The sequence below is a fragment of the Rhipicephalus microplus genome, chromosome 5 (assembly GCF_043290135.1).
Source record: "Rhipicephalus microplus isolate Deutch F79 chromosome 5, USDA_Rmic, whole genome shotgun sequence".
Lineage (NCBI taxonomy): Eukaryota > Metazoa > Arthropoda > Arachnida > Ixodida > Ixodidae > Rhipicephalus > Rhipicephalus microplus.
In genome coordinates this window covers 50,012,179-50,040,110 of record NC_134704.1, presented here as the reverse complement: position 1 = coordinate 50,040,110, position 27,932 = coordinate 50,012,179, and the positions used below count along the sequence as shown (strand labels likewise).

Here is a 27,932-nt window from a genome sequence, read left to right as displayed (position 1 = left end):
AACTACGGATGTTTAGCTTGCGCAGACACCGACCTGTTTGTACTTTTCAATCAGACACACATTGCAAGTAACACGTAATGGAAAAAGGGAGGAGAAAACAAATGATGCATACGAAATAAGAAAAGTCTCTGTACGAGGCCCAGAATCAATCTATAAAGAGAAAACCGACCGACAATGCTAATTTCGATCTGATCTTCTCGTCCCCTCACTTCAAGAAGAGTAGCCAGCGGCCATAAGATCAGAACAATAAGCAAACAACAAGTCTCTTCCCTTAACCCGAGTGCCACCCAAGATTTGTCGCCAGCGAACTTAGTTTCAAGAAGCTGTGCAGCTGCCCACAAAACCTTACGCTACCAAACTCTGCCCTACAGCTCGGCACACGCGTTCGCCACGACCAAGGGCTACAGGCAGCGAGTTCTCTCGTCATTCCATTTCTTTATCAGTGCATGGCCTCAGTGGTGGATGTTTAAGAAGGAACCCGTGAAGTGCCGAGGCTTCTTCGCCGCAGTCAGCAGCGCGCACGAGCGAGCCGATGACGACATCCCGACAATGCTAAGACGACGAGGGCAGGCTGAGATGATGTAACGTCTCAGCCTGAGTCTTCAGCTGGCTAAACTCGTCCTGTATGACGTCTGTTATCTTCTTTCTCTGCTCCATCTAAAGAAAGAGGAAAGCGCTGAATGAATGATTGTTCCAACAGAAAATCACACCGGAAAATCAAACACAGCTGAAAATGTGAAGCCAAAATGCATCTGGATCCATGGCTACTGGCGAGCTACCCTGTCCATTACAAAAAGCTGGCCCACATCTCGAGTTATCTTCTCTTGAAGCAGGCCTCCACTATCAGATGCAACTTAGCCACAACTTTATCCATGGTCATGACAACCCAGCTGCTTTCGTAGCCTCCATAGCAGTCCACAGACCATCCCGATTGCTGTTTGCCACAATCTTCCAGTGGTCTTTTTGAGACTATTTTTAATAAACAACAGCATGTTCACAACATACTTCTCAAATCATAAAACACATCCGTCTGTGCTTCGGTAAATGTGTTCCCCTCTCAAAGAATAAACTTTGGGCTAGATAGTTGTGCACCACTGGCAGAGATGTATTTGCACAAAATAAAAACCGTCAAAAAAAGAGCACGTGTCTGCCAGTTTTTATATTGCACTAACATGGCTCAGCCAGTTGTGTTTACCTCTAACAATTTTGTGTCTTGGACCCCTCTGAACGTACCACAATTTGCGGTGTACAGGTAGCACCTTTGTATAAGATGCGCCCCTAACTTTTCACAACTTTTGCAGGAAAAAATGACATATAAGACACACCTCTTTTAAACTCGGTCAACATGATAAAACACCATGACGCACACAGAGTACACTTGTGAAACGCATAGTCCTGCACGTCACTGAATATCCATAAACAAAAATATATAACTCGTAAATAACGCTCTCCCAAGGCGCAGGAAACCAGTGTTTGTTCGTCTTCACTCGAAGACACATCCCCAGTGCACTGTCGTTCTGCCGTCTCGATAGGCAGCCTGGAGTAACTCGGCCTCGTAGCACATCGGTGGTGTTGTTGCCTCTACGGCGATACGATGCTTGGAAGGGACACGTAAACTGTTGTGCCACATGTTTAACATCTAAGCACACACATACATAAAGGCAAACGGTGACGGGAAACCAAAAGCTGCAACTACCCTCAAACATCAGTATAACAAGATTGCATCTTGCAAGGAAACAAATTCCTTATATCCAAAATTTTGTTATAAAGGTTATTTCTAACACCCTAATTTATTGCAAGGCTACTTTTCACTTATTTCATTATAACCAATATTTCGTTTTACTCACTACTTAACAATGCTCTCTGCAACCATTGAGTGTATCAATAAACTTCCGAGAAGCCTTGACTTGATATTTACTACCAACTTCATAATGCAACATAATATGTGCATTGAAGAAAATAACTGCATTGAAATGACAATGCTATATCATATCTATATGCTATATAGAAAATGCAGTTTCCTAGACAGTCAAAGGCAATGTTCAAACTTCCTAAGAGTTGTGAAGTAAGCGTAGGTATGCAGTACATGCAATCGAATGCTCACATGGAAACCTATGAAAATGATAACGAAGTGGTGCTTTTGTTTTCGTAACTGGTGGGTAATCACAACATGTGGTGGTTGATTAAGCAAACTTTATCAACACAGTCGAAGTCCAACTTTCTGGGACGCCAGCATTTCCGGACATGCCCGATTTCCCGGACTCATCATTTGGACCGTCAACTTCCGTCAACTTCCGTCAACTTCCCCATAACCTGCACACGCCAATACATTGCCAGCCGTAGCCTCTGGCTGTAGCTTTGGCCACAGCCTTAGGCCACATGGTGCTGTGCCGTGACAAGCTACTCTGTTAACCTTTGGTCTGCCGTCGGCATGCTTGCAGATTCGTAGAAGGCGTTTACGCAACAGACCTCTTGGAACAGTTTTCACTCCCGTGAGCTTCATACTAGACGTCGAGACGGCCGTCTCACACGGAGTGGACAGCGTGATGAAATTCCACCCGTGGGCGTTTCCTTCGACGATCTGCACGTTGCTGGTGTTACGATTCCAACCGGGATAACCCTTGAGGGCTTTGCCGATGCTGACAAAGGCCTCGAGCTGTGTGTGGAACTGACCGATGACGAAATCATTCGTCAAGTTACGGAGGATTCTGATGATTTTGACACCAAGATAGAAGAGACCTCCTCTACACAGTCAATGAGCTCGGAGTTGACGCATGGCCGCTGCTCTGGTTTTTAATAGTCTGTGCACCCAAATCAACATTGGGTGAGGGAATGACTTGTGTGTCATGCATTGGTAAAGGACATAACAGGTTGGTGGGGCTACATGCCCACTAAACGACAACTGCAAAAAGCTAAACAGAGATGAAGGCAATTATTTTTTTAGCAACGGCATACATATATGCTATTATGTGTAGTAACAATGTCTGTGTCAATCTTGGAGAAGTGTTTTGGATCACATTATCAATGAGTAAATATTAATGCACTTAACGACTTAATGACTCAACACAATACGTCATGACTTCTTTGCAATCTTTGTTGGGATATGGTCCAAATAAGGGTGTTCAGCCAGTCAACACAATTATATTATTAATGCAAAAATATCAAACCCTCTCAAATTTGTGATAATCAGAAAACATTGTTAGCATGCAAATGCAAAATTTTAAAAATAAAGACTATTACTTTGTCTACCAATAATGAACCAGTGAGTCATAAATTTACAACAATACCGTTCTTATTGTCCTTTATCATGCCTTAAAACTCAGCACTGAAGAAAAGTGTGGTTACAGCTCTATAACAACCTTCCACCAATGATGCAAAAAGGAACAAAGGTTCAGCAATCATGCGCGAGGCTTCAGCAATGTGCTACGTTCTCTAACAAGAAATTCATAGCTAAATCAAAATGCCAGCGCAATAAAGAAACAAAAAGTGTTGTTTCATAAAGTGTGAGAAAACATTTGTATTCCAGCAAGACACACAAACTGTATTTTAAAGAGCTCGTTCTAAGGAATTTCAAAAGTACACAGCACCTGTTAAAACACATCCAAGTCAATCTCGAAGCCTCAACAAGTGACCACCAACTACAGTGAATCGGCACATTTGAATGTCAGTGAACTGCAGGATTATGATCTCGCATTATATGTCATCCTTACCGCACTTTTATTTTCCTTCTTCATGGTACTCCGGAGGCAGGTGAAGTCTATGGGGTTTCCAATTAGAATGGTCACCAACTATAAATAGAAGCAAGATGGGGTGCTTATTTAGAGAAATAAGTGCCTCTGTTCTGAAGCAAATTGTGGCAATTGAAGCATCCCCAAGTGGAACTACAAAGAGTTGGTAAGGAGGTCACCGTAGAATGAAGCATGCAAAGGCAGATATAAGAGAACAATGTAACACAAATGCCAGAGGCAGAACCCACCAACAGCTCCTTGCTATACCAATGCATGAAATAAAAGGTTGTTAATTAAGATTTTACGGGGCCTTAATAAGTGCCATAATTAACCAAATTATCAACTAGTGAGAGTATCAATAAAACAACAAGCAAATATCTATTACAAATATGTACTTTAATTTTCTTTATGAACTTGTAAATCCCTTACCTTGCACAGGAACAGTGGAAAACGCTGCAATTTTGACCACTCGTGATTTCATTCAATGTGATCGCTACTCACGACCTTCCTGTCCTAACTAACCCAAAACATCCTAAGCTGAAATCCCCCCAAACATTGTTACCGACATTATCCCATGGTTGTAGACTGCACCACTTAGTTTCGTTCGTCCGTGAGCACCGTTTCCATTTCTCCGCTTTGCACACCTGCAGTGCCCTCCGAGACTCGTCCGAATTAACATGATTGAGTTGGATGCCAATAAGCAATACATGTGCTAGCCAGAACGAGAGAGCAGGTCCAAAAAATCAAATTTTACAAATTAACGAGGGTCAAATCAAGGAGCTTACACTATATCAGGGTGGCTGACCTGATACAGGCATGTTAACTCCCGGAATTTGTTTTCCTTTAGACCTGCAAACCATAACTTTAGAACCAAAGACTGTACTCACCATTACTAATGTTTGTTGCTAATTGCTTTTGCAAGACACAAATATGCCAAATAAAGTGCTCATTCTTCAAACAATTCTTTGGCTACACCATTATTTGATGTCACAACAACAAAACAATGCAGTAATACCTTTCAAGTTGAAAGCTTGATACCAAGCTGAATGACACCCCCTTAGTACTTTAATTACAAATTTTCTCATTATTCCATCCACGTCATGTGGTTGCTCATCTTACACTAATTAAGCAACTCCCACATAGCAACAAACTAGCACAACCTACTTTCTTACAATTATTCAACTTTTAACACAAGTATTATCACCAAATAAAAGAACATACCTGTCCCCACTGTGGAACATAGGGCTCCTTGTTTGGCAAAACATTGTTCATGCCTGAAAGTGAGACGGACAGTTATTACATCTATTTACGACTGAGATGTCGACACGGCCGTATCGACTTGCAGCACTCACCAACATGCCAGAATGGAATGACTATGGGACACTTCTTGCTTTCCGCAATCAGTCTGCCAACGCCTGAAAGTAAACGATTGGGAAGGTTGCCCTCACAAGCGCTGATAACTGCGAGGCAAAAATGCAGTGTAAGACGCTCACTGAACGTAGACGAAGAACAGAATGACAAGACACATGGGCAAATTTGCACTACCATCCGCGTTCATTACGGTGCACTACCATCGCAGTATTACGGTGAACCAATATGCCATACAAGTATGACGAGTGATCGTCGTCATCAGGTTTGCTATGCCCATAGTAGGGTCAATGACTTTCTCCCATGCTTATGCAAATAGGTCGTGTGCTTGCCCCATCCACACTATCCCCCCAAGGTTGTCAATCTCGTCTATCTGCTGAACTTCCTCGGCAAATAAGAAATGCAAACCAGCAATTATGACGAAAGTTCGCAGTCTTGCAGTCTTTCTTTTACACCACTGACGGCAAAACTCGCATGTGTGGTGAGGTCTTTGCAAGCGTCTTTCACGTGATGAAGATGACCGGGTCATTTCATTTCTGCATGAACTGAACTCATCACGTACGCATGCCTGCTTTTACTAGCACTTGGCACACAGGATGTGCGAGCTCAGTTATTGATTTGGACACAACATGACGACGACAAAAACCCGTCAAGGGTGCCTGTATATAATAGTGCTTGAGCGCAGTTCAGTTTGAGCGTGAAGAAAAGGTGCTATGCAGTCAAGAAGGGGAAAAAACAGTGGACAGTGAGAGCGCTGTCATCTCTTTAGAATATTTTCTTTGCGCTCAAACTGAGCTAGGCTAAAGCAATATGATTTTATCATGCACCAATTTGCCCAGTCAGCAGTACTTGCCACCGCAATTAAACATGGCTAGTGCAAAGGTTATTATAATACACTGAACCTCACTTTCGTCATTGTGAAAACAATGTGGCAGGAAAAAGAGCAAGTAAACTAGGTTTTAAAGCCAGTATTTTAACAGCACTATTAATGTTTATCCTACATAAAATTCTATAAAACTACATCATGCCTTCTCATTAATAATGAAACATTACCTAAGAAATATGAATAACACAATGGGCACTGAGAGCGCCTGCCTGCAAACCAATTAATGAACACTTCGTCCCTCGACTACCAGGCACCTGCGGAATGAAATGATTGCAACGACCACGCACCCCATTTGAGTCGCAGGAACTCTTGAGTGACCATGTTGACCTTTCCCTCGGGGAAGATATGGACCCACATGCCACGGTTGAGCAGTTCGATGCAGTAGTCCATGCCTTTCTGGAAGACACCCTCTCCGCGACACACGGGAACTGTCTTGCCCAGAGCGAAGAATCGTGAATGCAGCTCATTCGTGAAGCAGATGTCGTGTGCTGCAACGCTCCAGCGCATGCACTTCTGTCGGAGTATGTGCTTCAGCTCCAGCATTCCTGCAAGACCACACAAGAGCTTAAATTTATCAACACTGGCGTAATGCTGAAATGCAGATGAAGATGCTTATGCCACAATGTCATCTAGTGAGATCAGTTAAAACAATACACATGTGCAATGGTCGAGTGATACTGTTCAGCTTGGAAAGAAAAAAAAATTGGTTTTGACACAAGGGCGAACCGATGAATGCGATAGCAACATTTCTTTTTCTTCTTTTTTAAATAGGACAGCTACAATGAACTTAGTAACTTCAGTGGGAAGGAGCAGCACTGAAAAATCTAACTACAGGGTCAAAGTTGTGGTGTTTTAAGATGGGTCGCGAGGGGCCTGGTTAAAATTTCAAAGAAGCATCGGCCCCTTAAACCCATATCCACCCTCCTTGCGCTGTGTATCTGCATGAAGCACATTTTTGTTATTCTTTACAACGAAATATATTGCAGATTAGCAGGTTTAAAAATTACTAAAGGTCTTGTCTGTATCAACATTTCATGTACATTTTTTTATGAACCAATGACAGTACCTGTTAGAAAATCAACCTTAATGAGCCATGTACGTACAATACATGAGCAATCAACATATGGAAAACCCAAGAGTCAAATAACAACAAAGCCACACCAAGAACTTCTTAGATTCAACCATCCAAAGATGTTGGCAATGATGCTGTGCACATTATGTCACTCTTATCTCACCCCAAATGAAAGGATCATCAAGGCAAGAGTGGTGGTTGCAGACTGTGATCAACGGAACATCTTCCGGTCGGTTTTCAATGGCGTTGATGAGGATCTCCTTGTTGTACACATTCACTGTGTTGAACCAGCCTTGAAACAAAGAAAAGAGAGTACATGTCAAATTCAGCAAGTATGTGAAGTGCATGAGGATTCACACAGTGTAGAAAAGCCTGCTGTGGAATAGCATGAAAAAAAAAAAAAAAGAACAAGCTAAGTAGCAGAGATGGGGCTGCTAACAGAAGTCTGATGCAAAAGCAGCATTTCTTTCTATTCAGGCAAGCTCATTTATAGCTAAAAAAAGTTACAGATAGCAAATGGCTTCTTGCCTACTTGACTTTGCTACCAACACACACCATTCACGACTCTTAGCAGATGAAATTAGAATGCAATGTCTACGACTTGATTTCACATCAATAACCTTCCTCTGTCGAAATTCAAGCATATTGACATTACACTGATGTGCAGCTCTGCAGTAATTCGCTGTGCCCTACTGTGCAGCCATACAGCGCTTTAACAGAGTGTAGAGCAGTGAAAGTAGCGACAGTGAAAATACCCCTTTTTAATAATTTGCATTGCGAGGAGTTATAAGCCCGCTCTTTTTTGAAACGTTAGTGCAAGTGAAGGTCACGTGCAAAGGCAGATTACGTGTGCAAAAATGTGCTTAATGCCGAAGCATTTGCATATACTGAAGGACATAGCACAAATAAAAAGACCCCCGTATCCAAATGGTTCCGTAAGCAGGGCGAAAATGGCTCACTAAATAACATCAATACTTCACAACACAGAATCAAGCAGAAGCTTAGATTGCGTATTGTCATGCAAGCGTGCAAAGACTTGACATTTACTACCAACTTCATAATGCAACATAATATGTGCATTGAAGAAAATAACTGCATTGAAATGACAACGCTATATCACTGATAAAAAATACAGTTTCCTAGACAGTCAAAGCCAATGTTCAAACTTCCTAAGAGATGTGAAGTAAGCGTAAATATGCAGTACATGCAATCAAATGCTGCACATTGCTTCAAGCTATGTGCACTGTGCATGCTTCCTGCATTGCACGCGCTACACATGCATTGAAAGGTATTGCTCCTAGAAGTCTGTACCTAGACAAGTATTCAATGTTGTTGAAGTCAAAACTCAACAAGTTCTTTGAGTTCCAGGACACGCCTTGCATAATAACTAATGGAGCAAAATGTGCCAATAAATGCATAGCCAATGCCAACAAGCTTCTATGTTTGAACAAAGGTTGAACGAATTCTGCTGCAAAAAAAGTTATACAGCGTGCCCCGAACGGTAACCAAAAGCATACGATGCATGCTTCAAGACAATTGCCACACAAACAGCCCGCAGCCAATGTCGCCCAAGTTAACCGAGCTCCTAACCAAGCCATGGCCGTGCCAATCAAATAAGGATCTCAGAATGGTGACAAATAAGAAACCCATCCTAAAGCCCTGGACAAAAATGACATCTCACGGTTATGGCATGAGCTAGATCAGCAGATACTAAAAAATGATCATGTTTTAGGACTTAAGCCAACTTTTGAGATTTCGCAATATCGATCTCTTGTTAAATGGGTATGCAAGCCAGTCGGACACTGTCGCATTAGACCACATGTGCCTCGGACTAGCTACACGAGCTATATTGTGAAACAAAAAGAAGGACTGAATGAAACGTAGTGCTCCTAACTGCTACGATTCCCGCTGCAGACAACATGCCATGCACTAGAAATTAGGCACACAGTGCCATTCGTGTGCAAACTCATCTGAAGAGCACTGAGATGCAAAGCATAATGCAAACTGTCAGCAAGTCACTGCATAACAGACGTGCACAATACAACAGATCACACAACACGCATAATGTGCTGCAACAGAGGGAGGGGGAGACTGCGACATGAAAATATAAACCTAAGCAAAAAATTACGTATCCTAAAAAAAAAAAAAAAAACTCTTAAAAAGTGGTCAAAAGACCGAGGCAGAAGTGAGTTCCACAAGGGAAGCTCACCTGTTGTGCGGAATACTCGGGGTCTGTGTGGGTTCTGTGCCCTCTTAAGAAACTGCGGCTCTATTGCGTACACCAAATGAAAGAAAAACAGACAATCATAAGAAAGACAGCCATAAGTTAAATGTACGACTGGGAAAGTAGAAACAAGAGAGGATACTTCTGCACACATTTCTTTCTTTTTTAATGCTTCTATATGAAGAAGTTCTTCTTTGAAGAATGTAAACAGTGTGGGCATCAAGTGCCGGTGACAAAGAACAACATGTGACAAATGTCTTGGAGATTCTTTGACTGCCCTTCATAAAAAAGCAATTGAGTCTTGATTAGCGTGATCCATGTGTCGTCTATTGCACATTCCCCTTTTGCCGATTTGTAGTTTTCTGTCTCTTTGCTTTTAGTTTCTTTAGCTTGCAGTATATGTGTCCAATGTCTCGTCCTACTTAGCCCCCATGCTTCTGAATTGAAATTGCAGTTGAGGGTTTCAATGCCTCTTGTCGTCCACGTCACTTACTTACTTCAAAGATATCCAGACTCGCCCAGCTATCTCAATACGTCTCTAGCCAAACCTACAGGGGCTCGCAAAAGAGGCTGCCACAGGCCGATTTGCTAGAGAAAACAACCTGGAGCACAAAAGGTTTAGCAGTGTACATAACACCCGGGAAAGCTTTGCAGATGATACAAAAATTTCTCGATGATATTGAAGAACTTTGCCTCAGACAGCTTTCTATATCGTACTTATACAGTTACTTGAAAAGCAACGCATAGGTCTTTTGCATTTCCCAAAAATGCCAGGCTCTGAAAACTCTTCCCATCCCCTTTCTAAAATGTCCAGAACAGAGAAATAGCACAGAGAACTTGTTTCACTAAATTTCAGTGCAGCTTATTTCTTTTAGCAAGTGATGGCAGCAAGAAAGCCCTTCAATGAGGTCTACTCTTTCTAGTGTTGCTCTCATTCAAACACACGGCCAAGCAAGCACTAAAAACTGCCAATGTACACCTTTTAACTGAAAAAAAAAAAAAAAGGTGCCATCCCCAAGAATCTGATGTGCATATAGTTAAACTATCAGAACGGAAGGGAAGCTATGTCCCACGTCCCAGAAAAGCCATTTAAATAGGCTGTGAACGTTCATGAAACATGTAAATAAACAGACAGCTGTAGCCATCAAAGAAAACTGACGGAACAGGAAAAAGCATGTGCGTCAATCAAATTCCTCTCCCGTCATACCTGTTGGCCAGTTTCCTGAAATGCAAGCTGCAGCCACTTGTCATTCTTTTTGCAGCTGTGGGAACTCATTCATGACCCTGATAACCACAGTTACTTTCGCACCATGCAAATAATGATGGAATGTGAAGTGCTCCGACATAGCACAAACGCGAAAAGCTCATGTAAAGTAAAACACCGATTTTGTTGACCGATAAAAAGAGTTCTATCACTAGTTAAAGAACATAGATCCAAATGTGCCCCTCATTTATTTTAATGAGCAATGTCTCTAAGGCTTAAAGATTTAAGGTAGGTTAATCAGGATAAAACAGCCAACACGCAATAGATTAAAGAGTCTCTACGTATGTAATACGTAGAGACCCTTAGCGAAGCTCACCAGGTCTTTACATATGTAACATGCTTTCTCCAAGCATGAAATTCTAGACATGTTTCATCTGTTCTGGTTTATATTGTTGCCAAGGTTCTCGCGTTATGAACTGTCAATACAGACGGCTTACCGCCCTGCCAAAGTGCAGTTTACAATCTACAACACTATGAATCATCCTACATTATCATCCAAACAGCTATCTCCAAATGATTAAAAGTGGATATATATAAACCAAAGAAACAACGCTTCTTTACATACCCAACATTGTTTGTCCATTAAAATCATATCAGGGCACGAAGCAAGGCCTATATTTGCGTTCATTCATGCGACATATTTCTAATTGAAGTTCCCTGTTGCTATAAATGGGGAAATTCCTATATTACTTTCCTTCTTACAATAGGAAATATAATAAAACAGCCATATATTAAGTATTTATTTGCTTTAGATAAAGGTGTAAAGACGTTTTTCATTGGGGAACCACTTGGTGAAAATTGCGTTTTTGAAGTTTCACCTGGAAAGAAGTGGCACGGCACTACACATTGTCACTTTGGGTCCAGAAGATTTAAGAGAGTTTTAAGGTTAACAAGTTGGCCTACACATATGTATGAAATACGCTAGCTCAGTCTTGTTTGGTTAGAGATATCCTGGAGCTGCGATTGTCCTTTTAATGCCGTATTGTGCTGCCAGGCAAGTCTTGCACTTTGCTGTGTCTGGACACAGTGTTGCATAACAGTGACATGTATTTCAATACACAACAGTTAAAGGCAAGCTGCTCGATTATGCGTTCAGATTTATTGGCTGTTCCACTTTGTCAACCTTATCATAACGCACTTGTTCAGATGATATATGATATAGGGCAGCTAGACAAGTTGCGAGGGTGATGTGTAGCGTGTTTTTAAATACTCCCAGCACATGCCCTCCACACTGGAAAGAAACTACGTAACGTTATCACCTTGATACAGACAGTCCACCATAATAGCCGAGCTAATTATTTTGCAAATGTAGTTTCAATGCGTCTGACCAGTAAGTATTGAGAGAGGGATCATGAAAACTGGAGCAAGTCTTGCCATTTCTAAGTGGGCATTCCTCAAGCTTCAAATAGCTTCAACATTGCTACTGTAACACAATAAACAATGCAATTACTAAAGAACCAGCCAGTGAGCATAAACTAATTACAAAACCAATACGTCACATTTTCCTTAAATCTCAGAAGAAAAGACTCAGCCACACCATAAAAAAAAAACTACATTCTTACCTTGAAGCAAGTTATACACATGCAACATCATTTAGGACAGAAAAATATTTGATGTTCCTCGCAATAAAAACAAGAGAAAACTTTATAACACTTAATACTGAAAGTTTCTCAACATAGCACACAACAAGCCCTGTTCATTGGGCTTTCATGGTAATGTATGTTTCAGACAACATATTATAACCAGAAGTCAAGGAATGGCCAATTTGTGAGCACTTTCTAGGCTTTCTAGGCAGCAGAGAACAACATTTACAGTTTGCAAGTGGAGGCAATATGCCAAGTGTAAGTAACTTAACACTTCCGCAGAAAAAGCGATGCCACCTTTTTTATGGTAATGAGTATGGTTTCACTTGTTCCTGTGATCTTTATATTCTTTTTTTTATTTGTTTAAGACCACACCACAAAAAATGGTAACTGACAAAGCTGTCTGAAAATCTACTTGCCTGGCAACTTCTTTATGACTCTCTTTCCCTGCAAGTATACGCTAACTAACGATTTCTCTCGAACGATGCCCACAAGACCTTGCTAATTTGTTTTGTTGCATTGCACATAATAGAAACCTTGCTCCGAAGCGTTAGTAATGTGTAAACCTTTTACAAAAGTCACGAGCCTTAGTCAAAAGTCACGAACCTTAGTTTTAGGACTGACAACATAACTATTGAAATTTGTGGACTACTAACAACGATGCAATAAAGATAAACATCATCACGTTTTTTTTTTCTTTTGGCTGTGATGTAGTGTACTAACCATAACAGCTGGAGTTCGACCCATAAACCTTCTTTCCATTTATGTAGGTTTCCACTGTGGGCAGAACGGCTCTGTCAACTGAATTCCTTATGTGTGTAATGCAATTAGATTATGAAGAAAAAAAATCTTGATGAGCAAGTGGTAATAAAATGGGAATGTATTATTAACAAGCAGTTATAATGAATAATCTTACATCAATAATTCTGAATGAGATATGAGCAATAGACAGGAACACTGAACATATTAATTACATTAACACTGCAATGTGTGTCAGAGCCCTGTAGCCTTCGCTACCTGAATAGATGCGACAGCAGTGAATCGCATGACACTTTCCGAGCCTGCAGTGTTGTATTGTACTATGGCCTCTACTTGTATAAATGCGACAGTGACAGTGGCGCATTGCATCATCCCTCAAAAGCATAACGCTCGTGTGACGAGATATCAGCCCGCATAAATATCTCATTGTAATGTGATGAAGCTTCAAATAAAAACAGATTGACACACTTCCTGGGAACGCATCTAAAAAGTTGGACGCGTCGCTGCAACAGTAAGCAAGGGGTTACTAACACATATGGCGTGAACACGCGTTTGCGTGTTAGCAGTGTTGGCTTACGTTTCACATCCCAGATGCAAGACATTGCACTTTACATACATGGAATGCCAGAACACTTATCTAGAGTAACACTAGGTATGTGTCAGACATTTCTAGAGTTCTGGAAACACTTGCATCAGGTGGCACAAATTCTTACTGCAAAAAGCAGACATGAGAAAGGATATAGGAAAGGGAGACTAGCCAAGCCATTTACATGAAGTTTATTTTCGAAAAATGGAGAACAGTGCTGATTCACAACATCAAAAAACAATGTTTTTGGCTTCGAGTCGCACAATCAAATTAAGCAGGTTAGGGCCGTTAGGATTGGGTCTACCTTGCAAGCTCATAGGCAGCTAGAAAAGGCAAATGATACAATAGCTAATCTGCATTGAAAAAAAATGAACATAAGTACAAAATGTAACTTTTGTGAGCTGAGGGGCAACTATAATGTTAAAAATAACGTTTAAATGAAAAATCCCAGATTTTTCTATCAGCTGTATGTATGTCGGAAAATGTCCTTGCTCTGAACTGTGTCAACTAAAACAGATGCTGCACCTAAAGTCATGTATAAAATATTGGGAAATTCTTCAAAAGCGGCCTACAAAAGCAAAATGCTGGCATTATCCTACACAGCTGGAAAAATGTTTAATAGATCAGTCTAACTTAGGCACAGCCTTCATAAACCAGTCAGACCAATGTAAAGTAAAAAAAGAAATCACAATGTCCCATTTCAACTAGCCGTACCAAAGCATACGCTGTGAACTTTGTGTCGGTGCATCTGCCTCTCCAACGATTAACCAGCAATCCCTGGTAATGCCCTAGCTAGCTGAATTCTAGCATAGAGAGTCAGTTAAGCAGTGCACCTTAACTTAAGGTAGAAGAGGACCGTACTCCTGTTCTACGAGATCGCAGTACTGCCCACGATAACGCTAGTAGTTATTTGCCCAACTTGGTTTCCAATTCTCCTACGCCAATTGCTTTGCGTGTGGGTTGCCAACAATATGTCAGTGAGAACAAACAAGCACCATCATGCGATAGACTGAAAAATAAGCCACAGCTGCTCGCATTAAAAACAAAATGCTTTCAAACAGAAAAAACAGAGGGTACACAAATGCCCAATAAGTGTGCGTAAAACCAAGCTTTGCATAGGTGCTCGGCAATACGCTTCTCACACCTGATAAGATATCAGTCTTCCAAAACAGGGTTCACAGCAGTAAGCTCTAGTTTGCTAATCATTGTTTCCAAATATTCGAGTTTAGTAATTAGTCACTCTTAGTTAAAGGGGTGGGGCACCAGGTAGCATTGGTAAAAAAAAAAGTGGGGAGGGGATGAACTGCTGATATGTACAGCGGTGAGCGCTGTTAGGGTGAACAAGCGCGTGGCCGATGGCACTATCAGCGCCCCGTTACGGTCATCACTGGAAACGCGCATGCGCATCACGCCTTCCGCGAAATAATTATTCCACCGCACGCATGACGTCATGAATGCACTTGTTCGTCGTCTGCTAGCCGCATTTTTGTTTTCTGAGCCCATGCATCCTGCATTTTAAGATTTCTTTAAACATCTGTGCTTGAACAGAACAAAAGAAAAAAACTTGTATATCTATGGGGGCGTGTCTATTCGTTCCCTTAAAGGTTGTTGTGCATGCAACGCCGTATATAAAACAACCAAACATCTTTTGCAGCCGTTCATTCTGTCGCCAGATCGTACTATGGCTAGGGTTCCTGATGATGAATGGCGCTCAATTGTCGATCTTTCCCTGAAAGGTTATTCCCAGCGGTATATTGGCGCTTTAGTTAATAGGCCCCTGAAGACTGTGAACAGGATAATTCAAGCCTACAAGTATGAAGGTCGCATTTAGGATGCGCCCCGCCCTAAAGCTACCACAGACGATGAAGACGCCCTCATAGTTGCAGCTGCTGTTCGTAACCCTTTCTTGCCAGTTCCAGCAATACGCGAAGACTTGGATTTGGACGTTTCGGACACCACTGTTCGACGTCGCCTGCGTGCTGCGAGCCTTCACAGTCGCGTCGCAGCGCAGAAGCCACTACTAACGGCGGCACACAAGGACGCACGACGGCAGTTCGCTGAGTTGCACGAAGCATGGACATCAGAAGAGTGGGGTCGCGTCATCTTTTTGGATGAGCGACAAGACCAAAAATTGCGCGTTTCGAGACTACCAGGCACACGGTGAGGCAAACTTCCTGCTTTGAAAAGCAATTGCTTTAGTTAACGTCAAAATGCCACGCAGGAACGACCCAGACAACGTGCAAGGTGTTTCTGCCAGAGGGAGATCGAGTGTGAGCGTGTGGGGTGCTTTTCAAGATATGGTTTAGCGCCCCTGCAACGTATACATGGACACTTATCGTCAGAACAATACTGCAACATTTTGAACAATGTGCTGTTGCCATATGCGACCAGTTTATTTCCAGACGGTGATTACCCGTTCCAACAGGACCGGTCATCGTTACACACGGGGCGGGCTGTCAAGGAGTTCCATGCGGACCAGTACATGCAGCTACTGGAATGGCTTCCGAAATGAGCGGACCTGAATGTGATAGAAAACGTGTGGGGCCGCCTGAAAGCTTCTTTGACAAGGAAGCCCCTTTATTCCGCGACTTCGGGCTAGTTGTGGGCGCAAGTCAGCAACGAGTGGGAAAGGCCGAAAGCCGATCGGGAATATGTTCGATCACTTTACGACTCGTTACCGTCTAGAATAGCTGCAGTCGTTGCTGTAAGTGGTCACATGACTCGCTATTAGATTTGCTCATGTTTTTATATTTGTTCTCATGGTCTTGTTTAACTTGAATTGCAAAAGTGCAAATTTCTTGAATAAAGAGTTTAATAATTATCCCTCTTACACTCACTTTTTTCCTTCACGCGCCAATCTTCAATCCAGATGGACCTTGAAATGCAGAAGGTATCAGCTCAGCGAACAAAAAATGCGGCTAGCAGATGACGAACAAGCGTATCAATGACGTGACGCACGCAATGAAAAGAGTGTTTCGCAAAGCATATGCTGCGCATGTACAATGTTTCCAACGATGGATGTTACTTGGCATTGATAGTGCCGTCGGCCACGTGCTCACGTGTTCACCCAAACAGTGCTCACCACTGCACGTGAGAGGGTCGATGTGTACGGGCACATGCCTCATCCTACACTGATTTTGGTGGGAAAACCTAGATAGATCTTCCCAAGTTAAATTTGTCTCTGCTACTGCTCTAATGTTAGTGACAAAAATGATATTTCTTTTATGCAGTGAGAAAACACAATGTTTAAAGTTCTTTTTTAGTCATACTTTGCCATACCCCATTATAGATGTTCGCATGTGTACGCACTACAGTACCTAGCACAGTTAGACAGATAAGGCAGAGACCGGAACTCTTATAAGGTTAAGGGTTTTTCGATCTTGAAACTACTACAGCACACTCATTCCATTGTTCGGGTTGGTGATACTGCACTGTTTATTTGAGCTAGGATTTTAGATTGACGTTTGGCTTAGATAATCGCTCAACGTTGCTGATATGCCTATCAAAGGGCAGCTATACGTGTCACACGGAGCATCACTAATCAGGGATCTGCGCAATATTCCGAATGGAACCTATCACGATCGACGGCAGCTGTGTGTCGTGTAACTATAGGTCTCACAAATGTCTGATTTACCACCATTGCTGCCAAAAGAATAGAGTTTTTATTATTCTCTTGAATCAATCTTCGCCCCTGTATCAATGGCATGATGCATTTCTAGCCTCGGCTCGCGTTTGCAATCGTTCCGTGCGTCACGCGCCAACAGCTCAAAATCACACTGCGCAAAACACCAAACTGTTATAAATAAGCGCGCGTGAGAAGTTTGATGCCCTCAGAACCGGTCATCACTGCTTTTCGTGAGGTTAAAACTACGTCAAAAAGATCGGTGCACTCGAAGTGGGGGCAATCACTTCGATCACCTCGCTCGGCCTTGGCTTATCTCACCTTCAAATCACCGATACGGCATGCCATGCTAATTAGGAGGCACGCGGGTGCATCGCCTTGGCGGTTACCTTGGTAGCAAGGAAAGATCTTTTGAGTGGTGCCCACAGAGGTTGCAACGTTTATCCAAGTATAGAAGGGCTCTGGCGGCCCTAAATAGGACGGAAGTACAGCCGACTACTTCCCAGAGGGAAATCCTTTCGCTGTTCGCTTCGGACAACCGTCGCCTGGGGTAGCATATCCATAAGAGAACGTAGATGGGACAACAGATTGCACCACTCAGTCGGCGTAACAAGGATTACGTCGATGTTCGCAAAATCGTGCGGCGTGTACAAATGGGATATATTTAATTGAAAGCAAGTAGGCGGTGCAGCTACGTGTTTGCGTAACGAGCGTACACACAAGCAAGTTGTTGAACCTAAAACAACCTTCGGCTTTTTGGCAAACCGTAATGGTTGATCGTTGGCTTACCGTGAAACAGTTTGGCGAGCAGGCCAACGGCAGGAACGACCACGGAGCTTCCGAGCTGCCATAATTTGCTGGGCTGGCTGAGGTTCGGAAGGGGCCACTGTACATCGAGAGGCATGTTGGCGTGATGCGAAAGGCTAGCCGCTGCTCGGTGGTTGAAAGATGAGTGCCTCGAGTCGAACACAAAACATCAACGCTGGGCGCACATAGCGTAGAAGAGAAACGTCGCGGTGCTACACGAAGAAGGAGTCTTCCAGCAATGCCCCAACCGCAGGCAAACAACCGGATGAAACGAATAAGAGGAGGAAGCAAGATGGAGAGAGTAGCGTGTTAAAACTGAGAGCGCCAAAAGAACGCGCGAAAGCATAAAAGAGAGAAAGGACGGAAAGGACGGCAACAAATTTGCAAACGCACGATGGCGCCCATTTGCGAATAGCAGCCAATGAAAACGCTGCCTGTGGCACACGTGCTTTCGTTTGACTTACGTCATAAAACGTGTCCAATTAAAAAATAAAAAGTCAACATGTTTTCATGTCGCATATGTAGTGACGTAGCAAACCAAAGTAACTACAAAGCTAACATAACCGATAATAACCGAAGACCATAATACCATGCATGGTAACATTATGGTATTCTAAACACCATGTAGGAAGGAATCCATATCAACGATATGGCGGCCCAAGGCGACGACGTGTCTTGCAGTATGGCCCCTAAAAACCATATTTCCAATTAACAAAAGCATAGCCTTTGAGATTTGCAGCTGGTACAAAACTAGTATTCAGAAGTAACAAATAATTGAGTCTTTTAGGTGGTGTTTGCAAAAAGCCTAATATAATACGAATAAAACATGCCAACTTATATTTTCAAATTACGGGCAAGTTTACAACACAATCGGGAGTGATTGCGCGCGAAAGCATGTCAATGGGCTCCAATGACCATTGTAAAAATTGCGCTGGCAACCACTTCAACGCGCAATCCGCAATGATGGCTGAAGCGTCGTCTGATCAAGGTTTACACGACTTATTAGAAACATCGCCTCTATCGCTAATTCGTGATCAACCTACTCCATCGGATCGGTGCAGCTTCGCGGTCGCGATGTGTCGTTCATGTCCGGGTGTTCAGGTTTCGTGAGACGCGCTTCACGTCATCCCGCCGGCTCGATATGTGACCCGACCTGAAAGTGTGTGAGCCTCCTCCGGCTTTGGCATGAATCAGAATGAGAAACCTACGCTTTGCCATCCGCGTCGCTTTTTACGGCGTAACCGTCTATTCCGCCCTGTCCACGGCCGTCATCTACATCTTCATTCAATGGTTCGGTCGTTTGCGCGCGGACCTTTACGACGTCGACGGACTCGCGAACCTCTCCACGGCGCTGCACGGGCGGCCGTGCGCCGATCACGCATCCGACGACTCGGCCAACGTCCTCTCTCGCGACGTGATCGGCAGGGGACAGATCGACGTCCACGGATGGTGGCAGGACCAGGCGGCCGTCACTACGGACGTGCAGTGCTTCAACGAGCCGTGGGCTCTGTGTTCCAAAGCGTTCTCCATAACATGCAAGCGGAATGCCATTCGCGCCATTTACCAGCACCTCTCGTTCCGACGTAACCTCACGCTGCGCAGCTTTAGCTTGTCCCTGCGCGTCGCAGCCGAGCAACTCGAATCCCAGACTGCAGACTCCTTTCTGGGCGCTCTCGTTCTGGTCAGACTCAGCGACGGCAGCGAGGAGTTCCTGCGCGTGCCGTTCCCCGCGAGCACGAGCACCCTGTCTCGACGAGAAGGGCTCTACGCGGCTTCGCACTCTGATCGTACCGTAGCCACGGCGACGGTGATGCTCGGCTGCTACGGTTACGCAGGCGTGGCGCACTTCACGGACGTCAGGCTCGCGCCTTTAGTCGAGCCCGCGGCTGCAGGCCACGCATGCAGAGCCCGCGATCTGCTGGAGGACTGTCCGACGTCTACGGCGCGTAGCCTGCCCTCAACGCACCGCAGGCAGAAGCTAAAGTTTGAGCTCATTCTGGGCAAAGTGCGCTCGTCGTCCTCGAAGAAGCGTCATCTGAACAAGGACGTTGCGCTGGTCACGCAGCTGTCGATGGACCGACTGCCCGTCCTGGAACACACGCTGCAGCTGTGGGAAGGGCCCGTATCGCTGGTCATTTATGTTCCCTTGAAGGTATAGCGCCCATTTTCGAGAGACATACACCGTTATTGATTGAAGATCCATTAGCGAAAAATTAGAGATATACGTGTGCATCGGCGCTTACATGTGAAGGCTACACATGAAAAACATTTATGTTTTGCCCGCCTAATGATAGAAGACGTGAAACCGTAGGCATACAAATTAATGCATGCACCAGGGTGGGCGGCTTTCAAGTTGCAAGAATTGTTCGATTCCAAATGATGTTTGGGTGCACAAAATCTAAATAGTTCGTTGTTTTTAATAACGAGGAAAAATCATGCATCGCCATCTATGGCTGCTACGTCAACTCGACAGGGGTGCATGGGTTGAGTGGGCTAGTACTCAGGCACAGGCAGCTAGAATTTGACAACATTTTCATCAACATGCATGTAATGGGCTGATGTTGTTGCTACAACACGATTGTGGACTAAGGAAATAGAACGAATAATGCACATCTACCAAGAAAGGAAGCAAGATAAATGCTGTTGTATTAACAGACCTAGGGTTACCACATGTATATTTTTAGACCAGCTCAGCCGGTTTTTAGAAGAGTGGGCCAGTTGCTGGTACCCACCCGACGTCACTGGCTGGTTTTTGTTTGAGCAGTAAACAAAGCCCCGCTGTATTTACAGGTATTTTTATGCGAGCAATTAGGCTATAGTACGTTAGCTCAGTGTGACATTTTTGTTTGTACATCAGGTTTATTTGGCTCAAGGAAGCAATGTTACATTAAATGGCACTGCATACTGAAGATGTGACATGGTGTGTATTATTCAACACTAATTTAATCTCTTGATAGCTCATCCCCCCGCCTCCTCCACATCAGAGGGCCAGTTCATTTTTTCGAGAAAAGATGGCAACCCTAAACAAACCAGAGATAAGATAATGTGTTTCTTTAACAAATGCTGGCTGGAGACCACTGATAGGCCAGCTTATCTAGCATTTACATAAGCACAATAGCCAAAGATTGTTCCCCAGATTTGTTGTAATTGTGTAAACAACCTTTATATTTCAGTGGAGGACACTTGCTGCTCTATGAGCATTGTAGCTTATGCAGGGCTTTGCTTCTCTTGAATGCGGCTTGACTTAAAGCTTGGAGGAAGGAAGGGTTCTTTTCTTTCCTATCTTCATTATACCAGCCACACAATTAAAGCTCTTTATTTTCATTTTTAAATTTGCTCTAAAGGATCTATAACAAACCCCAGTTTACACACGGCATCGCTCACATTGACGTTTCTTCACTTATACCCAGTAATAAAACAATCAAAACAAAACCGTGTAATAAGAACATGCATGCAAACACATCTTAACTTTCATAGAAATTTAATGACCCTCCAGGAAGTGCGATATAGCTATACATCCTGCTTTAGGCATTTATGTTTTTGTATTTAAGCCCAAGGCCCATATTCACTAACGAACCTTATCCTTATCTCATGTTATCTGTAAGTGTCTGTACACTCTACATGTGTTATAAGGGCACAAAAATGGTAATATCAAATCGCTTTTCAAATACCAGCTTACTTTGTTTATGAGACGCGATAAAAGCACGAAGCCTACAAGGAAAACACGAAGTAAGGATAAGGTTAGCTAGTAAATATGGGCTTAATTGTGATGGATTGTGATGGTTTAGCAAGAGCATTGCCGTAAAAATTGTTTCGTACAATATTTCGTAAGGGAACACTGGTGATATAGTCTTTGGGAGCCGTAATCATAGTGGTCCAGCAAGCGAGCATACAAAAGATAGTACACACACTTGTCTAAGCTTTGTCCTGCACACTTTAAATGGCTTTTTAACTTTGCAGATCTATCATCCTCAGGCAAATATTGTGTGATACTATGTGCAATCTTTAGCAGCATCATTTTGACCTTGTACAGAAACTTGATGCCTTCATGCTCTTATGAAAGTATAATTTCTCAGAAATTTATAAAGGCAATGCATAATAATGCCAAACGAATGTCTCAATGCTGCTGTAATAAGAATTGGCTTATTTGCATTTTCATTTCCACAGTAAAATTGTGAAATGAATTCATTAGTTCAAATTTGAGACACCTTTGGTCGAATTGTTAGTTACCTTATAAAATATTTTAACACAGCCTAATTGAAATAATTGGCACATAACTTCAATAATAAAGAGCCTTCAATTAGAAAACCCACTTTATAACATCTGGCCTGTATGCTTAATTTTTGTGTTAACTAGATGGAAAAATAAGGAACTTTTCAATATCTGTAGATGGTTGTGCATTGAGGCACGATTATAGTGTTGAGCCCACATATATCGAATCCCAAGGGAATTAGAAAAATTTCTGTATATAGATGACTCGATATGTAAAATATTTTATATATCAAAAATATATTCAAGAATTTTATAAATGCTTCATATTAGCAATAAGTAGATAACTTGATATTGTCACGGGGTCGTGACGTGGGCGAAGACAGGAGACTTCTTGTTGGGATTTAACTGTTTATTTGGGCGAACCCGTGCCCGGTAAACGGAAAGTCCAATTACAGCAGCAGTCTCGCACAGATAGCAGTCTCGGACTGATAGCGGCGAACGGAGCGTCGGCCTTCGATCAACAACTGACAAGCGGCGAAGCGCGTCGGCATTTATACTCTTGCCGTCGAATGTTCTAGCGTTATCGCTGGTGGTGGCGTAGGTTCCAGAACAATCTGTACCGTTCGCACAGTGGGCGTGATCTTATCGAAATGATCTACTACAGTCCGGAACCTTCTCGAAACCTGCAGGCGCGGTTTGCGCTGAGAATCGTGTGGTGTTTCGGAACGATAACAAAAATTTGGGAAATGGAACGTGGCAATATATGCACGCTCGACTGATATGCATATGTATGTCTATATATGCTTCACAAACACCTATAACCTTTCAGGGAGGAAAAGTGGACGGAGACTGGCAAAAGCTCTACGTTCAGAAAAAGCTGCAGAACTTGAAGCTGCACCCAGACAGCCACGTGTCACTTGCGTACGGTGTGTCAGGCTCCGGAGATTACCCAATCAATGCTCTCCGCAATGCTGCCATCAAACAGACAAACTGTGAATACCTGCTCACCGCCGATGCTGACTTCCAGCCATCACCCGATTTCCACAAACACTTCCTCCTGTCCACTAGGTAAGCTCTCTTCTTAATCCACTATTTTACCTGAAGTTTCTGCTCTGCAAAATTTTCATATTAATCGTCACCCCCATCATTTTCAGCTAATTTCAGTCCACTGCAGGACAAAGGCCTCTTCCAATAATCTCCAGTTTACCGTGTCCTGTGCTACCCGGTTTCATTTTGTCCCTGCAAACTTCTCAATTTCGACACTCTATATAACTCTCTGCTTTTCTCAACTGTGTTTTCCGTCCCTTCCTAACCGTTCTGTGTTTCTTACTCTCTGCCGGTTGTTTTTCCTGTGCATTATGGGGGCCAGCCCTAGTCAATCTTTTTTTTTTTTTTTTGCTTCATGTCGACCAGAATGTCCACTACCCCTGTTTGCTCCCTGTCCTTACAGAACATTACTAACACTCTAAAGTAGAACTTGCATTAATTGATGAGGTGTTTATTGGCAGCACAGTTCTGACAAAGCTGCTTCAAGTTGCAACATAATAGCGTGAAACAATATCTCAAAACATTACACTATCTCTCTGAACGGTGATGCGGAGCATCGCGGTTATGCAGAGCGAGCAGTCGGTTTTTTTTTTTTTTTTTCAATCAAGAAACTCGCTAGCAGACGCTGCCTCCGTCGGCTTTGCGAGACGCCGCAGGGAGGAACGCTTAGAAGAGAGGAGGGGGAGAGCGAGTCTGGTTTAGCAGATGCTCTCTGTGTCGGCGTTGCAAAGCAGGGGAGGGGAGTGTATATGAGAAGCGAGAGTGGAGGGCACGCTCATGTGCAATGGGAGAGCGAGTGCAAGCAGGTGGTGGGAGAGAAGTGGCGAGAGTAATGTGCAGCTGTTGGAGAGAGGAAGGGAGGAGGGTCGCACATGTGTAGTGTGAGCGCGGACTATGGACGGGCGACATCCCCACAAGCAAGAGATGCTCCGCATCTAAAAGATGCCAACTGCAGCAACCAACAGCAGCAGTGAAGTGTTGACAATGCTGCTAGAAGGATGCACGCCTTTTTTACTTACACTGCATCTATGTGGGATCCCAATTGCAACAAAACTTGCTTACTTCCTGGTAACTTTTCCAAAATTTCTATGTTTGCTTTACCTTCTCAAATTATAACAAAACAGCTACCATTGTACCAATAAAAACTGATGTAAGCCTCCATTAATTAACGCTCATCATCTTAAGATTGGACATCTAGCACTTATCGTCACAGGCTTTATCGTCTTCCTAAAGATACATATTGTACCTTTCATGGTACCAGGACCGTACCCAGAAATTTTTTTAGGGGGTGTTTATATGTGGAAGGGCAAACTTTGGCAACTGGTGGTCGATGTGAAGGCATGTAAATACTTTAGTATCACCCGAAAAATTAAAGCACGACAAGATTTTGGGGGGTGTCAGAACCCCCGCAACTCTCCCCTAGTTACGGCCCTGCATGGTACTATGTGTACCATGAAAGGTATGATGAAAGGTATCATGAAAGCCGTGTACTTCCACACTCTACGAGGCTTTGTTACGTATTTGCAAACCTGTGATATTGCACAGATCCTCCATTTATATATACTGAACTGTGATGTGACTATTTCTCTTGTCTCCTAGGTCAGTGGCCAACACAGACAAGGTAGCATTTGTGGTTCCGGCCTTTGAATACCTGGAGCTACCGCAGAAATCTGATGGTGTTGCCCAAACTAAGGAGGAGTTGATGCAGCTGCTGCACCGGCAGGATCCCTTTGTGCAGCCATTTCGGCACGACGTCAGCCCCGAGTCGCACCAGAGCACTGACTACTGGAAGTGGTACCGCACTGACAAGCCGTACGTGGTGCAAACGTTCAGCGACAAGTACGAGCCATACCTGGTGCTCAAAAACACTGCCCAGCTTCCGCCGTACGACGAGCGTTTCACAGGATACGGCATGAACAAAATCACCCACGTGACCGAGCTCTTCGCGGCTGGCTACGTCTTTCTCGTGCTTCCCCACGTGTGGCTGGTGCACGTGCCGCACAAGCCGTCGTCGTATTTTGCGGACCACGTGCAAAACCCGCAACACAGACTGCGCAACAGGGTGCAGAGATTTGAATTCCTCGTTGATGTCATGCGCAAGTACAAGCTCGGAAGGTGCAGGTGAAATCGGCGCACGACTCGGTTTGTGTATTGAATCTCTGTGTGTATAGTACACATAGAACGAAAGGCAACAGTGAGCCTTCAAGTAGAACACCTAATCAGCACAATTGCTCGAGAGCACTGTGCCGGCCACTACTGTTCTGATTGCTAAAAAGTGACGTGAACTCTGGCCTGAGCATGTGAGCCAAAACTTTGACGACGTAGTAAAGACAGCGAAAGCATGTTGCGTATGCCTAGACTGATGCGTTTCGTTCCATGGTGATAATAGTACTCTCACGCACTTTATAGAGTGCTCTGCCAGGCAGTACATGGACTCAAGAAGCTGAGCTGCCACGATTCCTTGCCATTTATGGCAAGCTGAACCCGCCTCCTGCACCATCATCACCACCATCATGAAATGACCTCATACATGGCAGCTAGATAACATAGCGCTGCGGGTGCAATAGCTTCTTGTACAGAAACGTTCCCATCGTGTATCAAACTTTCTCCCAAATGCCATCTGCTCACAGCAATAATAATTTGGATAACTGAAAAAGCTCTTTTCACACACTGTTGGACATTAGAACATAAACTTGTGCATTTTATGCGTTTCTCAAGTCACTTTATTTAAGTGAGCTGTCAGATTATTTTGGTCAAAGCAAAGTTCTTGGTCTTCCGAAAGCTGACCAGCACGGCTTAAGAGCAGCTGAATGTAGGATGTTTTTAAGCCACGAGTAGTTAAAACCTGCCCCTGTCCGACACTCGGGTTAATGTTATATTCACAGGTGTAAAATGTGCACAACGACGCATGATTGACCCGACTACGTGCTTCAGGCACAGATACTTGAAATGCTCATTGGAGCTCTTCTTTCTTTTCCTTCACTTCAAAAAGGTTAATTGACTGAGTGAGCTAATTAGGCTCTTATCATCTTCTGGACTATGGACCATCCACGGTTAGGGACTCCAGGTGAATTATGGCCATACTTGGCTATTATTTTTAACATGCAGCTGAATTTCTGTATGCTGATGTGTTTGGATACTGCCCTATACAAACATTCCTGCTGCAATATGGTATCCAATTGGTGATATTATGCTCAATGGAAGTTTTAGTGTCAAGGACCCCTACCACCTTGTATATACACGCTATTGCATTCTTCTGAACTCCCAGCTGCACATAAAGAGAATACAAATGAACACGAGAGCCTGCGTACACGAGCTACTTTGGAGATCCGGCACTAAAGCTATCTAATGTATATGGACGGCACATCGACTCAGACATCACTACATATTTTTTATTTTTTCGAACCAGCCGGTGCCTGTTTATCTGCTTTTATACCTGTGTATATGCTTTTATGCAAATTCTGATTGTTTTGTATCATACAATGTTTAATCTTGAGTACTGTTTTAAAACCCGAGATGCTTTTTGGATATATGTACACAAATTGATTTTGTATGATATGTTATTTAATTCTGAGTACTACTTTAATTATTATATGCTTTTTGGATATACGCAAATTGAGAGGGAACTTTTCGCGAACAATGTTTTGTCCTTGGGATTAAAGTTAGCGCAAGTTAAACTGCTTTTTGAAGGAGCAATATGCTGCCAAGACCATATTGTAATCCACAGTCGTTTGCTTTTGTCATGTATACTAGTGTTGCATGTACATCTATGATCTATAATACGTGGACCGAGATTTTCAAAGATAAAAAAAAAAACTAGATGCTTTGGCATGTAACTCAGCATTGAAGAATAATATGCTATGCAAAAACACTGCATACATTGCAGTGCATGCAGCAGTTTTAGGTTGTTTGATTTATCGGGTAGTTGACATTTGATTAGTTAATTTTCATTATTTGTGTTATGCATGTTGGCCGTGTTCCACATACTTTTGATCTTAGATGTACAGTTCTGTCGGCCACTCAAGAGTGCGATTGTGTTTAAATCAACAAGGCATGCTTTACTTAAGTATTGCTCACCTTCATGTACAGAAATAAAATAATTATCATTGAGCCTTTTTAAAGGTAATTAAGGACAAATGAATCGTCATGCTCAAAAGTAGTATCAGCATTTGGTCTTTATGAATTGGTCTCAAAAGACTTCCAACAGCCATAACTTTCGAGACCATTGACAGCACTTGTTTTTGTGCAAGTGTAAATCAAGCCAAGCAGGTCCAACATTTTACTTTTTGCATCCTTTTAATACATCGCTTTTGTGATGTTCTGACATTATTATGGCTTATATTTTATTTATATATTTAGTTGCAATATTTACAGCGAAAGCTGGTGTTTGAATTTTGACTTGTAATTTGCAGTCATCTCCGATGACATGTCACCCGAAAGATGGCCCTGTGGGTTCGATCAGGTAGTTTCACCACGCATGTGCTTTCAACAACACGGTAGGGGCTTTCATATTTGGGCAGTAGTTTTGAAGATATACCAAATGCAGTGGCATGAACTAAAAGCCATTCGAGCGATCTAGGTAGGTACGTGGGCGCAGAAGTGGTGTTGTCACCGTGAATGCTCTTTTGCCGCTCTTGTTCATGCATTGTAAAGCTCTTGGCAAGCTTGCAACTTAAATTGATGCACTTGTGAACTGTATGCGCTTCATTTGGTAGTTTTGAAAGTTTTGATGGCATTTCGCCGCTCATTCAAATGTTGGTTCATCATAACATTG

General features: G+C 43.1%; 2 protein-coding genes across 3 annotated transcripts; one reads left to right on the top strand and one right to left on the bottom strand.

Moving 5' to 3' along the window:
* Nucleotides 1–3: 3 nt before the first annotated feature.
* On the bottom strand, nucleotides 4–18,139 carry Taz (tafazzin, phospholipid-lysophospholipid transacylase). Of its 2 annotated transcripts, XM_037425565.2 has the most exons (8): nucleotides 17,882–18,139; nucleotides 9,264–9,323; nucleotides 7,218–7,346; nucleotides 6,270–6,527; nucleotides 5,081–5,143; nucleotides 4,950–5,002; nucleotides 3,711–3,788; nucleotides 4–657 (listed from the first exon to the last, which is right to left on the bottom strand). In XM_037425565.2, the coding sequence occupies exons 1-8, from the start codon at nucleotides 17,994–17,996 to the stop codon at nucleotides 553–555; spliced, it is 861 nt and encodes a 286-aa protein (XP_037281462.2). In that variant the 5' UTR covers nucleotides 17,997–18,139; the 3' UTR covers nucleotides 4–552. The 2 variants fall into 2 exon arrangements, with proteins under 2 accessions (XP_037281462.2, XP_037281463.2); XM_037425566.2 differs by lacking the exon at nucleotides 9,264–9,323 and having other exon boundaries at nucleotides 17,882–18,129.
* A 680-nt stretch (nucleotides 18,140–18,819) lies between these two features.
* Nucleotides 18,820–27,279, top strand: LOC119174583 (uncharacterized). The gene is made up of 3 exons (XM_037425567.2): nucleotides 18,820–20,051; nucleotides 22,941–23,179; nucleotides 24,758–27,279. The coding sequence occupies exons 1-3, from the start codon at nucleotides 19,095–19,097 to the stop codon at nucleotides 25,281–25,283; spliced, it is 1,722 nt and encodes a 573-aa protein (XP_037281464.2). The 5' UTR covers nucleotides 18,820–19,094; the 3' UTR covers nucleotides 25,284–27,279.
* Nucleotides 27,280–27,932: the final 653 nt, after the last annotated feature.

Coding starts and splice junctions, on each gene's coding strand:
- LOC119174583 (XM_037425567.2), top strand. CDS start 19,095: ATGAGAAACCTACGCTTTGCCATCCGCGTCGCTTTTTACGGCGTAACC. Junction 20,052..22,940: donor TCATTTATGTTCCCTTGAAG/GTATAGCGCCCA, acceptor ATAACCTTTCAG/GGAGGAAAAGTGGACGGAGA. Junction 23,180..24,757: donor CACTTCCTCCTGTCCACTAG/GTAAGCTCTCTT, acceptor CTTGTCTCCTAG/GTCAGTGGCCAACACAGACA.
- Taz (XM_037425565.2), bottom strand. CDS start 17,996: ATGCCTCTCGATGTACAGTGGCCCCTTCCGAACCTCAGCCAGCCCAGC. Junction 7,347..9,263: donor CCGAGTATTCCGCACAACAG/GTGAGCTTCCCT, acceptor CTTTGTTTCAAG/GCTGGTTCAACACAGTGAAT. Junction 6,528..7,217: donor TGATGATCCTTTCATTTGGG/GTGAGATAAGAG, acceptor GTGGTCTTGCAG/GAATGCTGGAGCTGAAGCAC.